This window comes from Corapipo altera, unplaced genomic scaffold (genome assembly GCF_003945725.1).
Source record: "Corapipo altera isolate COAL_440 unplaced genomic scaffold, ASM394572v1 110, whole genome shotgun sequence".
NCBI lineage: Eukaryota > Metazoa > Chordata > Aves > Passeriformes > Pipridae > Corapipo > Corapipo altera.
This window is the reverse complement of record NW_020884960.1, coordinates 1,183,399-1,198,973: the sequence shown is the minus strand read 5'-3', so window position 1 is coordinate 1,198,973 and position 15,575 is coordinate 1,183,399. Positions and strand designations below refer to the sequence as shown.

Here is a 15,575-nt window from a genome sequence, read left to right as displayed (position 1 = left end):
AACAACGTGCTGTCAGGGCACAGCCACAGCCAGTCTGTGTTTGTGAGCTCTGAGGAGAAGGGAAAAGCTGCTAAACCAGCCCGAGCTTCCAGGTTTTCCAAGGCACGACAGTCCTCAGGAAGGTCTCCTTGAACCTGGCCCCATTTCGTTCCCTACCTCCACATATCTGCAACCAGCCATCACTGGGTATCGCCTGAGGGCACACTGCACATGTCCTGTCTGTGGCAGGAGATGTCCCCTCACACCTTCACAGCCATTTTGCTCTGTTTGAACCTTGAGCTTGCTCCCCTCTCCACACTGTCCTCTGTGGGCCCTGTGCTGGCAGACAGACCCACCTCTGCGGCACATCCAGAGCTGCTTCCCAACGATGTGAGGCCCTCCTGTGCCTGCCCTGCCAAGCCCCAAGGTACCCAGACACCCCAACCCCCTTGCCCCTTTCTCCTGCTCTCCATAGCCCTTTCACCTGGCTTGGTCCCAGCACAGCTTCCCTCAGATGCTGTGCCTGTCCTCCCCCCATGGCCATCCCACCAGTGCATCTGTGTGGATGTCCTATTTCACCTGCTCCACCCCAGGTACTTGTCCCACATTGTCTACCCTACACCCAATGTCCCACATCTGCTCCCAGTCATTGCCCTCTTAAGGGGGTGGTGTGCCCCTTCCCCATCCACCGCTTACCATGGTTTTGGCAATCCATGCTCTCCGATGGCACCGTGTCACCGCAAATCCCGCCCTGGCACAGCGGCACCGGGAGAGGTGCGGGTGCGGCTGGCACTGCCCTGCCACAGGCGCAGTGCTGACCCCTGGCCAGGGTCCAAAGGCCTCACCACCCTCTGGCTGCACCTCCCCTTTGAAAGGCTGGCTCCCTTCCCACAGCAGAGCCCATACAGCTCTCTTGTGCAACTACCCAGGTAAGCAGAGAAGGCTGAGAAAGGGCTGCCACCCTCTGCTTCGCACCCTGGAGTCCCCCTTGCTCTGGGACCTCCTGAGCATCTCCCACTAAGGCACAAAGGGTTTTATTCTAAAGGTGTTGACAGCAGGATGGGGTGGCATTTGTGAGGACATGCAGCCCCAAAACCCACCAGGCATCCCTTCCCGCGGGACACAGGGCCTGGTGCTTGCACCAGGGCGTCTGTCCTGTGTGTGGCCAAGCCCCAACCCCAAACACAAGCACTGCTGAAGACCTGGCTGTTCCTCGAAGAGCTCCTGGACTAACAGGAAGAACCAGAGCAGCCACACTCGGTAGGCTTTCAAGTGAGTATTTTTGACACCCCCACGGCTGTACCAGCAGCACAGAAGACAGACTGTCAAACAGGAAGCAGGACAGAGCCACCCACGGGCTCCTGACTCAGCAGGCAGGCCAAGAGTGAGAGACTGGGAGGGACTGTAGCTCAACCTTACAGCCAGAGCAGCACTGTGCCTGGAACAGCACTGTGCAGTTGTTGGGTCACAGGGTAGCAGGGCCGTAGCCCTGAGCTGCAGGTGTGACCCCCTGCCTTGCAAAACTCCAGCTATGGCAGGGCTGGAAAACAAACCTGTGCTCTGTGGGAAGGCTCTGGACCCCACATCCCACTTCCTGAGGTTTTTCCTCTCCCTGACTTGCAGCACTGCATGTCCAACCACCTCTGAGCAGCTGAGACATCCACTTGGCCAAGGCTTGGCAGACCCACCCCTGGTATGGCCATACCTGTCACCCTGTGCAGGCTCATCGTGTGCTGGTACTGCCTGGCAGTGGCAGTGGCTGCTCCAGTGCCCACCAACCCCCGGTGACCCAGAGCAGCAGCACCTCTGCCTGAAGCTGTGCCACCCCCTTGTTCAGCTCTGAGCCACAGGGAGGAGCCTCTCCCTGCCCGCACAGCAGGAACTGGCACCATCTCCTGTCCCAGTTCACACCCACACAGCAGCCCTGGCACATCTCAACCGTCCTTGCTCAGGTGTGGGGCTGGGCATCTGCACAACACATCAGCCTGGCCACCAGAGACAGGCTCCTGCTCCAGCATGGCATTATGACTTTAGGGTCCCATGGGATCCCAACCGGCAACAACCTCTGCCCCTGCTCTATGAAATAGAGCAAAGCCCAGATTTTAGCCCTCAGATGAGCGATGAGGGATTTGATCTGAAAAAGAAAAGGGGATGCCGTGCTCATGGCCTCCCACAGAGGCAAGCTGTCTACCTGTGACCCCGTGCCAGCCGAAGGGCAACAGGTACACCAAAGCACGACAGCTCCTCACTGCCCAGAGTCGCTTCATCAGGCTGGGAGGAAGTTGTCCCTTGTCTTGGGCCCAAGATGGGAGGACGTGGCCTCAGCACAGACTTGGCCACATGGGTGGAAGGTGGTGGAGAGCGGCAGGAACTCTGTGCTGGCACAGGGCTGTCCCTGCAGCTGCCCCAAGCCCAGCTGGCAGGACAGCAAGACAGCTGGACAGTCAGCCACAGCAGGTGGTGAGTAAGCAGTTCTGCCACAAGCAGCAGGATTTTGGCACTTGCAGTCCACGCCCCAACACGTTCCCTCCTTCAGGCCAAGGGCAAACTGCACACTGGGACCAAGCCTGCCCTGGAGCACCGCAGAGCCCTGGAGCCAGCAGAGCCCAGCGCCCAGGGTACCCTCTGACACTGCCCTTCTCAAGGAACAGCACAAACACCTGGGACTGTGACAGCTCTTCTGTCATGGGTACTGGCAAGAGGCAAAGCACCCACGTGCCCCATGCTGGGGCCAGGGGCCAGGCATCAAGGGGGCTTGGCTCCAGGAGGGCTGTAGGACAACAGCCCTGGGACCTGTTGCAGCTCATGCAGGACGAGGGGCAAAGGTGCAGCCAGAGGCAAGGAACAGAAAGCAAGCAAGTCCACTGTGCCACCGCTCCTCCCTGGCTGCGATTCGAGACGTGAAGACCAATCCAGGCACCCAGTGGGTATTGGTACCTCCCCAGGGCACCCCAATGCCTTCTGTCTGCCCATTTTGACTTCAAGGAGAGGGTACTGCACCCAGGAGCTTTGCATTCAGGACTCAGACCACTTGTGCCACAGTAGTGTCCTTGCAGGGTTCTGCTGAGATATCCAGTGGGGGAGCATCGGAGTGGAGTCAGAGGAGACAGGGAAGCTGTGCCACTTGTGTGTCACTGAGGGCCACCACACTGACCAGGAGGTTTGTAAATAAATGTGACGGAAAAGGGAAACTTCTACACATGTGCTGTACCCCACCTTGCCTGTCAGTCTCATCTTGGACACACTGTGCCATTTCCAGCCTCTTTGGCTGCCAGAGATGAGAGGAAAGAGGCACCATCATAGAGAGGACAAGACTTTTTTGAAAGAATCATTTCCACAGCCATGAACAATCTCTTGGGGCCATGTCTGGATACAGCTTCCTTCAACCTCATCCCCAGGCTGCTGAAAAGACAAAGCAGAGAACAGAGACTTCCTGACTTCCCAGCATGGAGAAAGGTTCAGCCTTGTCCTTCTGAACAGTGAAAGCCCTGACAGAAAGCAAAGCCAGTGGTGGAGAAGTATCCCAACACAGTCTCTCAGCTGGGCTCTTCAGCCACCAGCAGCAGACCCTGAGAGTCCCCTGAGACTGTTCCCTGTAAGGAATGCTTTCAAGTAGCTCCAACATAAACACCCCAACCTGGCGCTGGTTTTCCCAGCCCGCACCCAGCTCCAGCAGGCCCAGCATATCTGGCAGCTCTTCTCAGGCTCCAGAGCTCCATTGTTTGCTTTTTCCCTCCCAGAAGCCTGGAGAAAAGACCCCACACCTCAGCTCTGCCCTTTCTAGCAGTGGTTTTCCTGGTGCTGTGCCAGAGGTGAGTGGACAGGGATGTTGGGATTTCGGCGGCGCCGCTGCCCCATCTCCAGTGCCCACACAGCGGGCAGGGGTGTGACCCACCCAAACCCAGGCCTGCACAGTTCTGAGGACAGCGCTGCAGACACGTGCAGACCACAGGGTGTTTGCACACCCTACCCCAAGCCTGGTGGCACAAGAAGGAAACAAACCTGTATTAAGGATTCTGATAGCGTTTCTTGCCTGGTTATGAAGAACTTAATACTGGCACTACTTATGTTATGCCCCGAGAAACATGAGCCCATGATAAGGCAAACCAGACTAAGAGGCAGAGGTACTGTCACAGCCGCCTTCTCGTCACACCCTTTTCCAACACATCTTCCTGGCACTGTAAGACCAAGCCCTCACTCCCTCCCAGCCCAGGATACTGAGCTGTGGGAAAGGTGGGCCAGGAAGGAATGAGCAGCACAACCTGCTGCCCACACAGAAGAGACCCTCACCTTCCTCTTCTGGGGGATAGGATGTTCCTAGGGAAGGTGGATTTCTATATGGAGGATTTTAAGTTGCACTGTTATCACAAGGAGAACCTCGGAAACAGCACTCTCAAACATGTCCCTGATGCTGGGAGAACCAGAGGAAGAGGAGGAAAGCAGCTGGTCCACTTGGACAGCGGGGATGGGATGGCAGAGCCCACTCACAGCCCTGACCAGCAGTGTGCCAAAATGCTGCAGAGCAGCACACAGGCTCCACTCCCAGCCAGACTGTCTTCTTCAGGCCTTGGCCCTCTGCCATGCTCAGCCCTTTCTGTCTTGCTGCCTTGAGGAGTTCCAGCAAACCTCAGCACGGCTGCAGTGGCTCAGAGGACACTTCCAAAATGCAGCATTCAGCCCCGGGCTGGTCTCACGGTCCCCAGGGGAACATGTCCATCCTTTGCAGAGCTCTCCAGTGTGTGAAAGGATAATTTGGCTATCACCTTCCCTGAAGAGAGCCCATCTTCCTTTCTGCTAGGATTCCAAGAGCTCAGGAAGGGTCTGGAGCTGTGAGGCAAGTGCTGCCTGCTATCCTTGTCAGGCAAGGGAGAAAGGAGAGCCAGTGCTGGGCTGGGCAGCTGAAAACCAACATGGGAACAAGAGCACAGGCAGAGGAGCTTCCCCAGGAGGCTTCAGGGATGGCCGAAGGCAGCAGTGACTCCCCCACGGCAGCAGCTGCCATTTCCCTGCGGGGGTGGGATTGACCCCCTGTGTCACCTCGGGGAGTCAAAGGCCAATGTTTAGAGAAGGCAGCTTTGAGCTTTAGAGAGCTGGAAGAGCAGCAGCAAGTGGTGGGGCAGTGAGTGAGGGGTGGGATGGGCATGGAGACAGAGGGAATGGGCAGCAAGGTGTGAGCACAGCGTCCACCTGTCTGGGGAGCGTCTCTGTTCTGCTTGAGCTGCTGAGAGCACACAGAGGGCTTGGCAGCACTGAGATGTGGCAGCGGGCACAGCAAATTCAGCAGTGCTGATAGAAGGCTCAAGAGAGGAAAGGTGGTAAAGAACAGTCTACTAAAATGAAAAACCTCAACCACAAAGTATTACTAAAAAAAGGACAAAATCCCTTCCCCCAGACCTCTGTGGCATGTGCTTGCAGGGGGCCCCTCTTGGGGACTACACTGGTCTCTTCCCTCTCCATCTATCACAAGATGACAAACATGAAGGAAAGAAAAACAGCATCTTTTGTGCTGGTATTAAGAGACAAAAGTGAAACCATCTGGGGTGCAGGTACCTATAAAGATGTCAAATGCTACCAACAGCACTCAACGTGCTCACCCTGTGTTTATGCAGCTGCATCCCTCCGAGGGGAGGAAGAGGACATGCTTGAGTTTGTCTTTGGAGAGCAACACAGACAACAGAACTAAGAGGCTCAGTGTGCTTATGCTGTCAGTACACCAGATATCCCAGCAAGGGCATTAGATCCCCTGGGAGCACTTGCTTGTGGCTCAGCTTTTGCTCCCCCTTTAATGAGCTTGCAAAAGGCAAGAAATCTCTCCTCGAGTGTCAGACTTGGGTAATCAGATATGCAGCTCCTGCTCACTCAGCAGAGACGACACCGGATAGATGTGCATGGAAACAAGCACAGCCTCCTGCTTCCAAGAAAGCAGCTTCCACAAACACTCACTGATGTGGGAATCTGGAAGAGCCTTGCATGTCCAAGCAGCCTGTCAGCTCCCAAGTGAGCTGCCACTCATGCCTTTCCTAGTACTTGCCTTTAGAGTTCCTTTCAGGCTCAAAGTGCCCCAGGGTTGCTGCAGAAACCTGAGCTAAGGATGGAGTAAGGGAGGACTCCTTCCCACTCCCCTTCCTTGCAGGAGAACCAGTGGTGATGGTGACACTGCCTGGCTGGTAAGGAAAGGTAAAACAAACCCCTGCTCGTATTGCATCACTCCTGTCCTCCTATATGAGGGGGACATGTGTGGGGTCTTCCCTGCTGAGAGGGCTGGAGAGCTGAGAGGTGGGTCACAGATGGCATCTCTTCTCCCTTGAGGCAAAGTAACTCCCCATACTAAGGCAGAGGTGGCCACATTCCTTCCTGAGAGAATGAGTCAGGAATACTTTGGACTCTGTGGAGCTCAGGATATCTTACACCCAATCAGGGCTCTTGCACTGACTCCCCTGGCTGCCCCAGAGTGCCAGGCTGCAGAGGGACAAGGAAGGGAAGCCAGTTGCCTCATGGCAAATCCCATGTGCCTGTGACTCACCTGTGGACATTGGGAGTGACCTGAGGGACCTGGGAGCTATTCAGGTTCAGCTTAAGGCATTTTTTACTGGACTTCTCCTGGTAGGGCAGGAATCATTCTCTGGATGACTCTCAAGCTCAGAGAGGCAGGAGGCATTGGGAGCATTAGAGGCACCAGTAAAGCTCTGGGCTCTTTCTGGTGCACTTTATGTGCATCACCAGTGTCTCCCAGCCACTAAGATCAGCACTCAATACAGGAGTGTTTTGCAAGGAGCAGGAGACAAGTGATAAACCTCACTTCAGGGTGCATAAACTTTCCAGAACTGCCATCCTAAGTGGTTTTCATCATCTTGGCTTTTTTCTTCTCTCCTTGTGTACACCAGGCACACAGAGAGGCAGCTTTGACCCCAAAACCAAGCTGCTAAAGCAGCCTCACCTGCTGCACTGCCCAGAACCAGGACAAGGCACCGTGGCACAGATGGCAGGACAGTCAGGCTCACCCTGGCACTGCTCTCACCCTTGGATGAGTCACTTTTGAGCATGACCCAACTATGCTTGCTGCACGGCCTCCCCAGCTGTCAGTACCACATTCTCCAGGGCAGGATGATGCCCAGGGCAGGAGGGAGGCAGGGTAGCCCCAGAGAGTGTCCCAGGTGGAGGGACTACCCTGACAGAGACTGGGGAGACAATGCTTTTGTGCACCTGAAGCTGGCATGGTTTCAATACAATAAAAAAGCCCCTATTGCTGCCAGACTAATTTGAGTGTAAAAAAATCCCTTAGCTAAACGAAATAGCCCCCCATTATTGTTCTTTAATTTCAGGCTTGGTGTGACCAAATAACTGCGTCCAGAAGCTCTGTCCTTGCAATCCCACCTCCTGCTCTGGCTGAAGCTGCAAGAGCATGCCAGCAGCCAGCAAGTGGGGAAGGAAGGAGTCAGAGCAGCCAGGCTCACCCACACCCCACAGCAGCCTGACCCTTCGCACAGCAGCTGAACCATCCCAACAAACCCTGCCATGAGATTTTGACAGAGCTCTTGTCACTGGACAACACTCCTGCCTGTCCCCTCTCCTTCTGTTTAGCACAAAGAGAGACAATTATCTTTTGATGTGTGTTTTTATGGTGTCTCAGACAAATAGAGCCCGGCCCAAGCCAGGGATATTCAAGCAGTATCACAGTGGTGAAAGCAGACAGCTGTACCCTGGGAGGAGGAGGGCACGCAGCAGTGATCGGGGGCCTGGCAGCACTTTGCCCCAGCACTGCAGCCTCCTGGGGCAGCACAGCCTCCCACCCTGCCTGACAGGGCCTGCCTGGCAGCTCAAGTCACTCTTCAGATATAAACAGAGAAGGCTGACGCTCTCCTTACCTGCCAGAAGGGTCTTTCCTCTTCTCCCCTGCACAGTCCCACTTGCCCTTCTCCATCTCCTGCAGGAGGGCCACGTGGACGGGGGTGCTCCGGCCGTCGCTGCCGGTGCTGCTGCGGTGCTGCCGGCCGGGCTGGGAGCTGCGCTTCATGGCCTGGAGCTGCGCCAGGGGCACGATGTCGCAGCCCTGGGGCCGGTGCCACACGGTCTGCTGCGTGATGGCATTGTAGTAGTAGAAGCGGTTGTTGTTCTGGTCGAAGAGCTCCCACCACTGCTTCTGGTCCGACTGGCGCACCTTCAGGTTGGGGGGGGGCTCCCAGCCGCACTCCCCGGTGGTCAGGTTGACATACATCCGCTCCTGGGAGCGGGGCTCGATGATCTCCACCCAGTCCGAGCTGCAGGAACACAAGAGCCGCGTTAGTCTGGGCCAGAGGCTCAAGGCAAACGGGTTGTCTGGGAGTCCTACAGAGCTGCTGCCACTGGGCCAGGCAGCCTGACTGCAGATCAAAGCATTGCTCGGGGCCGTTCAGCGATCCAACGAGTTCAGGAGAAGCCAGGGGAAGGGTTTAAGATGGGGCTGAGACAAAAGAGCAGCTCTTTGGCACAGGGAACGGGAGGTCACCTCCACCAGCCTGGACCCAACAAGCCTAAGGGCAGGCGAGCACGTCTGCTGATGCTGGGATAACTCACATCAAGAGCTGGCACAGTCACAAGAGTGCTGGTGCCTGGGAGATTAGCACAAGAACTTGCTTTCAAGAGGAGCGAGGATCTGCAGAGCAGGATCTGCTTCTTTTGGGAGCTGCATGCTCCACCTCAGGAGACCAAAGCCCTGTTTCCCAACAGTGTGGGCAGCCTGCCTCATGTGAGTGCCTGCCTGTAGACCTCTGGGTCTCACAGACCCTGCTCAAAGCCCACAATTGCCTGTCCAAAAGATAAATGTGAGGAGTGACTAGTGGATGAGACCATCTCCACTGCAGGCTCTTCCCCCTCTCCCCTGGCTGACAGGACAGACTACAGCCCGCAGTAGGGTGTAAGGTGACTCAATGGACAGGCCCTGCTGTTGATCCACAATCCTTCTGCAGCCCCAAAGAGCCCCTTGAGCCTCAGGGTCCCTTCAGCAGCACCCATACCAGCCCAGCCCAGGGCTCAGTGAGAGCAAGGCAGGCAGTGCTGTAGGACTGGTTTTCCAGTGCTGTAGGACTGCTTTTCAGGCAGATCAGTGTGATGGCTTTGATGCAGAAGTGTTGGGCTGCACAGCCCTCACACTCGGCACGTTGGCCTCTATCACTGACACACCAACCCCAAAGAGCTGGCCCCAGTGAAAGCAAAGGAGCTCAGCAAAGCCAAAACCATTTCGGATCGTCCAGATAAACAGAAGGGGGTTCAAACCCCAACAAGGTCTCCTTCTGCAAAGGAGAGATGCTGCCACCAAAGTGACCCTGCCCCCAGTATGCTCAGCATGAAACTGAAAACCAAGATAAAAACTACACACATCTCCCAACTCTGCTCACACCTCCCAGGTCACGGCCCCCCACCCAGTGTCTGTGGAGGCCGCAGGAAGGAGGCTCAAGGTACTTTTGTTATTAATAAAAGCCATACAAAGAGGACAGGTCCAAGGCCTCCAGGAGCTCACTCTGGCACAACCTCCAGCTGCTTCCCAGCAAGGGCATGACAGCAGAAGCTATTACTACAGGAAAAGCAGGAGAAGGGAGATCCCACTGCATCCCTCTGGGGTCCTTGGAAGGATCAGAGGTGATGGTGGCAGCACTGCAGCGCCCAAAATGGCAGCCTGGGCTCCAGTGCCCAGTCCTGCTGGCATGGTCATGGGACAGGAGGCAGCTCCTGGCAGGGCAGCCCAGCCTTTGGCTCTGCCCCGGCTTTCTGAGGAAGGTCAGAACGTCTCCTATCACCAGGCAAGTCCGGGGGTGTGTTTAATTGCACACTGCAACTCCTTGCTAGGAAAACCGTGGGTGTATTCAGTGCTGAGCAGTCTGGCATGTAGCCCTAAAAAGCAGACTGCTCCTCAAACTCTCTGAGGATTCAAAATTGCTAGGGACAATGTCAATTCAACCCAAAATAAATGTGAACTGCCTCTGAAAAGGTGCAATTCCCCTGCCACATCTACCATGTGATGCTGACCTCCATGCCGTCTCAGGCTACCACAGACAGGCTGGCTGGGGAAGCTGATCCGGGTGAAAGCCACTTTTTTTGTGGCATAGGTCAGTTTTCAGGCAGATCTGCTCACCCAGCCCAGACTATCACCATACAACAGTTCACACTGACCCAGGAAGCAGCTGGGAGTAGAGCACACCACCTTTGCCCATGGCATCCGTCCCTGCTGCTCTCCCACCATCACCAGAGCACAGCAGGCCACTGCCAAGAGTGTGCCTGGAAATGGATCCTTAGAAAACCCTGTGTTCAGAAAACATCTGGTTTGTTATTTGGTATTTTCTGATCAAAACAACATTAGTTTCCCTATTTGATATAAGGTGCAACATGAACAGCCATATCAGCATCCCATGCCCTGGCTCAGGTTGGGAACCACAGAAGCAGCCCTGTTCTTCCCAAGCAGTTGCAATGTCAAACCATAAGTACAGGGAGAGATGTCATCCATAAACAGGGTATAAAAGGGAGAACTGAGAGCAGCAGCAGAACCCAGTAGCACCGGGAGCAGAGCAAGATGAGCATGTCCATGGAGAGAGCAACTAAGAAGTGCAGGTAGGACAAGGGACTGGCAAAGAGGGTCCGAGGGACAGCTCAGAGGCGACACAAGAGGAGTAGTAACCTTGGAGAGCACTGTAACTGTTCATGAGGACAGGCAGACAACAGGAAAAGGGGCACAGAGGACTGAGAAGGGGACTCAGACTCAGATGGCCCAGTGGCAGCTTCGGGGAAAGGCTGCTGTCAGTGCTGGAACGTAGGGGGGGCTTCACCCAAAGGTGGGGGGCATGGTCTGCCACACTGGGGAGGGGCTGGGAGGAGGAGAGGTAGTGTTGGCAGGGCTGGAAGAGGAAAGCAGGTGCAGCAGGATCCCCGCCGAAGCAGCACCGAAACGCACGTGGGGATGAGCCTGGGAGTAAGACAGGAGGCAGTTCTAGAGGATTTGTTTGGCAAGGAAGAAAAAATGCAAAACTCAGACCCAGCTGAGCGACTGAGAGGCAGCTGAGCCACCAATCTTTTCAATGTTCAAGAGTACACTGTGTTTGATCTGTTTAGCCAGCAGCTGGGTTAGCAAAGCTTTGGAACACTGATGGCTGCACCCGCACTGCTGCTCCTCAGCAGAGAGGAGAGGTCAGCTATTTTCTGTTAAGTGCAAGCTATTGAAAATAACGAATTCTTCTCATGGCACTTGGCCACGACTGAGTGTGTGTTGCTAACTATAGTCTTCCGTTTTAACAAGCTTACATTTATCTTTGTGTGCAAAGACACGTAAGTGGGTGACTTGGGTGGGTGACCTCTTTGCTCCCCTTAATTGAGGGGCTGAGGATGACTGAGGTAGAGTTTAATCAGGAAAAAAATCTGCACAGAACACATTGAAATACTAAAGAGTTTGGTACAATCACACTCATGCAAAGAAAGAAAAGGAAAAGCAAGGAGCACATTCTTGGAGCAGGGCCAGCCCCAGGCTGCCATACAAGCCTCAAACATAACATCAGGAACTCTGGAAAGATGTGATAAACTCCGGATTGCAGAGAGATAAGGCCATAACTTGGACATAAAAAAAATATTAATTCCCATTCCACTTCATGGGGTTAAAGAAGTTTCCTGGGAATGGTTTAAATAATGCTTTTCCCCGTCCTTTCAGCTCCAAGTGCTGAGGGATGCAGCAGCCACAGAGTGTGTGCCCACTCCTGCCGGCACCACAGTGCTGCTCCCACCAGCAGGAGCTTGGGTCTGTCTCAGCTCCTGGGACTCAGTGTCCCCAGGACAGGACTTCCCTTCAGGCCCCCTTTGCAGTCCCAGCCCAAACTCCCTCTGTGGCCCAAGTGTGGGGACAGGCAGCCTGCTGGCATTGGCTCCGGGGAACTGTCACAGCCACCACAGCTGCAACGCACAGGGATTACAACAAAATCCCCACTTGCTTCCAAAAACAAACCCACATTCCCAACGTGCATCCTCCTCTATTGTCCCAGATTCCAGGAGCTTCCTCTGTGTCCTGAGCAAATGCATAAATACTCTCCACACCTCATAGCTGGGAACCAGGACACAGCTCCAGCTGTTTGCCCCAGCAGCCTGAGCCCCCTGACTGTGAAGGCAGCAGGTGCCTCGGGCACACTGATGTTCTGGAGGGTGGCAAGGCCATGGGAGGTGTTGGCCCCCAACCAGTGAGGTGCTGTGAGCGGGATGGTGCACCAGGTATGCAAAAAGCAGGAGGAAGAGTAGGGCCCTTTGTGCTCTACCACATCTCATGTGGGCAGACAGGTTTGGTCCCGTCCGAAGGCTTCGCCTTCACAGAGCAGCAGCCGGTTTTTTATGAAGGGTTGCAGTACAGTGCAGGGAAGAGCCAGGCTGCTTGCTCTGTCCTGCAGCCTCAAGGACACGGGGGATGGACATGTGCAAGCTTTGCTCCTTCAAAAACAGCCTGAGTCCCTTCCTGGCTGCCATTCCTGCTTGGCAAAGCATAGGAATAAAAAATAATAATGATAATTTTTAAAATAGGTATTTCAGCCTCAAAGGGCATCCTGTGAGCATCTCCTGAATAGATCTTCTCACAAAAACCATAAATGTTTAGTATGAGGTCCAGGAAAGAATAATTTATTTTTTTTTAACTAGAGAAAATGTAGCAGGACCAGAAATGGAAGGGTCCAGGTACAGGGGAAGAGTCACTTGAAGAAACAGCTGAGAAACCCCAAGAAGTTAAACAGCAACTCCTCCACAGAAGAGCTGATTTTCCTGCCACCATGCCCCAAGTGACAACACAGCCCACGTAGCCAGTCCCTGGACACTGCAAGCTGCTTGCAAGGCCATGGAAAGGTAAGAATAGGAGAGAGATATTTTCTTAGCTGGAACTGTCGGCTAAGAGACCTCCAGCCCTCTGCATGAAGCCTTCTCCCCACTCATTACCTGTGGATGTTGCTCAGCACCAACTCAAGGAGACAAAGCACACCAAAGGCAACAGAGCATCAAGGAAAGCCCTGGGAAACTTCTGCCTAAGGAAGCTTCCCACCAGGCTGCCAGTAAACCCCTGTGCATGACTACAAGGAGAGCTGCTAGAACTTGATCCCCCATTTATCTTCCATGCTTTGTAATTTCTGGATTTATCTTCTGTCCCAAGATCCCACCTCGTTTCCCCACCTTCCTTCTTTGGGATGAGCCCTGGAGAGAGCTGGGGCAATACTAAGCCCTTCTTGGCCAAACATGGCTCCATAACAAGCAGGATTTCTGAAGACTTATGCCCTCAAAGGAGGTCTGCAGCATACTCAAAGCTGGCCCCAAGACAAAGATGTCCATTGCTCCCATCATCAGAGGTCATCCAACTGAGGATGTGCCATTGCAGAGATTAAGTGGCTTGTTAAGAAGTCCTCCTTGAGGAGGAGGAGGAGGAATGGAGTTTGGCCATCACACATGGAGAGTGAAGTACAACTCCCAGCCACGGTGTGACAGCGGCTGAAGGTAGGGGGGATGTGTAGGGTCCAGGGCTACTCCCTGCAGAGAACAGGCAGAGTGACGGGGATGGGCATCTGGAATGATCTGCCCTACAGAGATGAGGAGTTCGGAGCCTGCTTCATGTGTTGCTAACAGAGCAGGACAAGGGACCCATGAAAAGAGCAGAAGGAGCCTTATGGAGAATGGAGCCACGTTCACAATCCCAGGCACTCTAAAGGGAGGCCCCAGCAGCAGAACAAGGCAAACCAGTTCAGGAATGGGGAGTGGGTACCATCCCAGAGGCACCGCAGCTGCTGACATTGCTGATCCTCTGCAAGTCCAGGCTCCTGGCTGGCTGAAGAGCAGCCTGGGCTGTGTTCAAACCCTCAAACATCACTACAGATTTTTTTTAAGAGGATCACGCTTGCCCCTTCACCTTCTGCACAACAGGCAAAGCCACCTCTTAGAAAAACTTCGCTCAGTGCAGACACTGAGCACCAAAGTGCAACCTCCGAGTGGCTTGAGTCACTGCCATTTGCATATCAAAGCCAGGACAAGCTGTAAAACTCATCTGTATCCTGAAGCTCCAGAGCCCCCAAGAAAGTCTCAAGCACCAGCTCCTTAAGGTGACCCTCCACCACCAGCTGACTCAGTCAATCCAGGCTTTATTCACTGCCTTCTCTCAGCCAAGTCCAGAAAAGCTGTAATTTACATCTTAGGACAAAAAAAGTATCCAAAACAACCCTCTCCCCCATACATACATATATGTATATATATGAACTTCTTTTAATACACATGCCTCCTTCTAACAAAAATTACAGAGGAACTAAAATAAATATAATGTCAGCCTGTTCCTAAAACTCTCCTGCTTCTGAAAATAAGTGCTATGCAAACAAACCAGCCTCTGCTTTGCAGGAGACAGACCAGACTGTGAAAATACAGAACAAATGGCTGTGATTGCTCAAAGCCTGAGCACATATCCTCAGCTACAGCAAGAGCAGAACAGGGGCAGGCCTCTGAAAGCAGAGCCCAGCCTGGCAACACATCGCAGAGAGGAGAGAGAACAGCACCATGGCTTGGGTGGGTTATGGGTACGAGAGAACCTGGAAAAGGTCCTATCACACAAAGCATCTCATTGCTTTGGTGTTTTTAATTAAAAAAAACCCAAACCCAAAATGAAATACAAACACCAGCAGAGCCCCAAGCCTTCTGCTAGGTGATATTTTCAAAGACAGAGATGTCAGATGAGAAACTTGGTGGTCTTTTGGTTGCTTGGACTCTGTTGGCTCTCGCCTCTTTCCTGGCCATTCCCAAACTTTCCCCCAGTCCAGGTGCCAGCAGTGCTGGCTCCCATGCTGCTGCTGTTAGCCCCTCGATCACCCTGGCTTCAGAGCAGAACAGACAGCAAAGGGGCAGCTCATTCCATGGCAGCAGGTTGGGGCAGCACCAAAATTAACAGCAGATTCCTCCGAAATCCTGTCTTGGAGAGATAGAAGTAAGAAACAAGGACTTCCAGGACACAGATGAGATTTCCTGGTGTCTCTATAAGAGGAGAGAGGGGGAACAGAGGGGAAAATCTCTCTAAGGGAGGACAGACACCATGACAAGTCATGCTACAATGATAATCAACTTAAAATAAAGCCCAGAACAACTCCAAAGGCATAAGACCCTATAGCCCAAGACCAGTGGGTGGGATGGATGCACAGGCATCTTAGATCCCATATGTCAGCAGGGAGAAGGGAGGGAAGCACAGAAACTCCCACCACACCAACCTTCATGTTTCTCCATCATCCACTCCATGCTGAGTGCTGCCCACCAGGGTTGGACTGACCTGGTCCTGAAATCACTCCCAGCCCAGCCCCAGAGTCACACAGAGAGGACCTCCTGGGGAGGGGAAGACAGAGGGACTTGAAGCGCTGCTTGCCCCCATCCAATCCCTCATTTCCCCCACCATAGGACTGGGGGTTCTGCAACAGAGGGAAGAGCAAGGGGCAGGAAACAGCCCTGTTTTCACGGCTTTGGGACAGAGCATAAAGCACCTGCTGGATGGGCACTCTGAGCAGGAGGAGTCCTGGTACTGGAGACACAGTCACAGGCACCCAGGGACTGCTCAAACCAATGCTAAAGGAAACTGCACCTGAGGGCAG

The 15,575-nt window shown here is 54.0% G+C and overlaps 1 protein-coding gene across 2 annotated transcripts in view; it reads right to left on the bottom strand.

Annotated features, from left to right (window-relative positions):
• The window catches only part of LOC113956948 (rho GTPase-activating protein 39-like), a 56,647-nt gene that overhangs the window by 20,588 nt on the left and 20,484 nt on the right, over positions 1-15,575 (bottom strand). The window contains exons 1-2 of one of the 2 annotated variants that reach the window (XM_027664025.1): positions 12,243-12,332; positions 7,845-8,237 (exon numbers count right to left, since the gene is read on the bottom strand). In XM_027664025.1, coding sequence (XP_027519826.1) covers positions 7,845-8,237; positions 12,243-12,247 — 398 coding nt within the window. In that variant the 5' untranslated portion in view covers positions 12,248-12,332. Of the gene's footprint in view, positions 1-7,844; positions 8,238-12,242; positions 12,333-15,575 lie in introns of those variants that run through there. The other variant, XM_027664024.1, reaches the window with a different exon arrangement.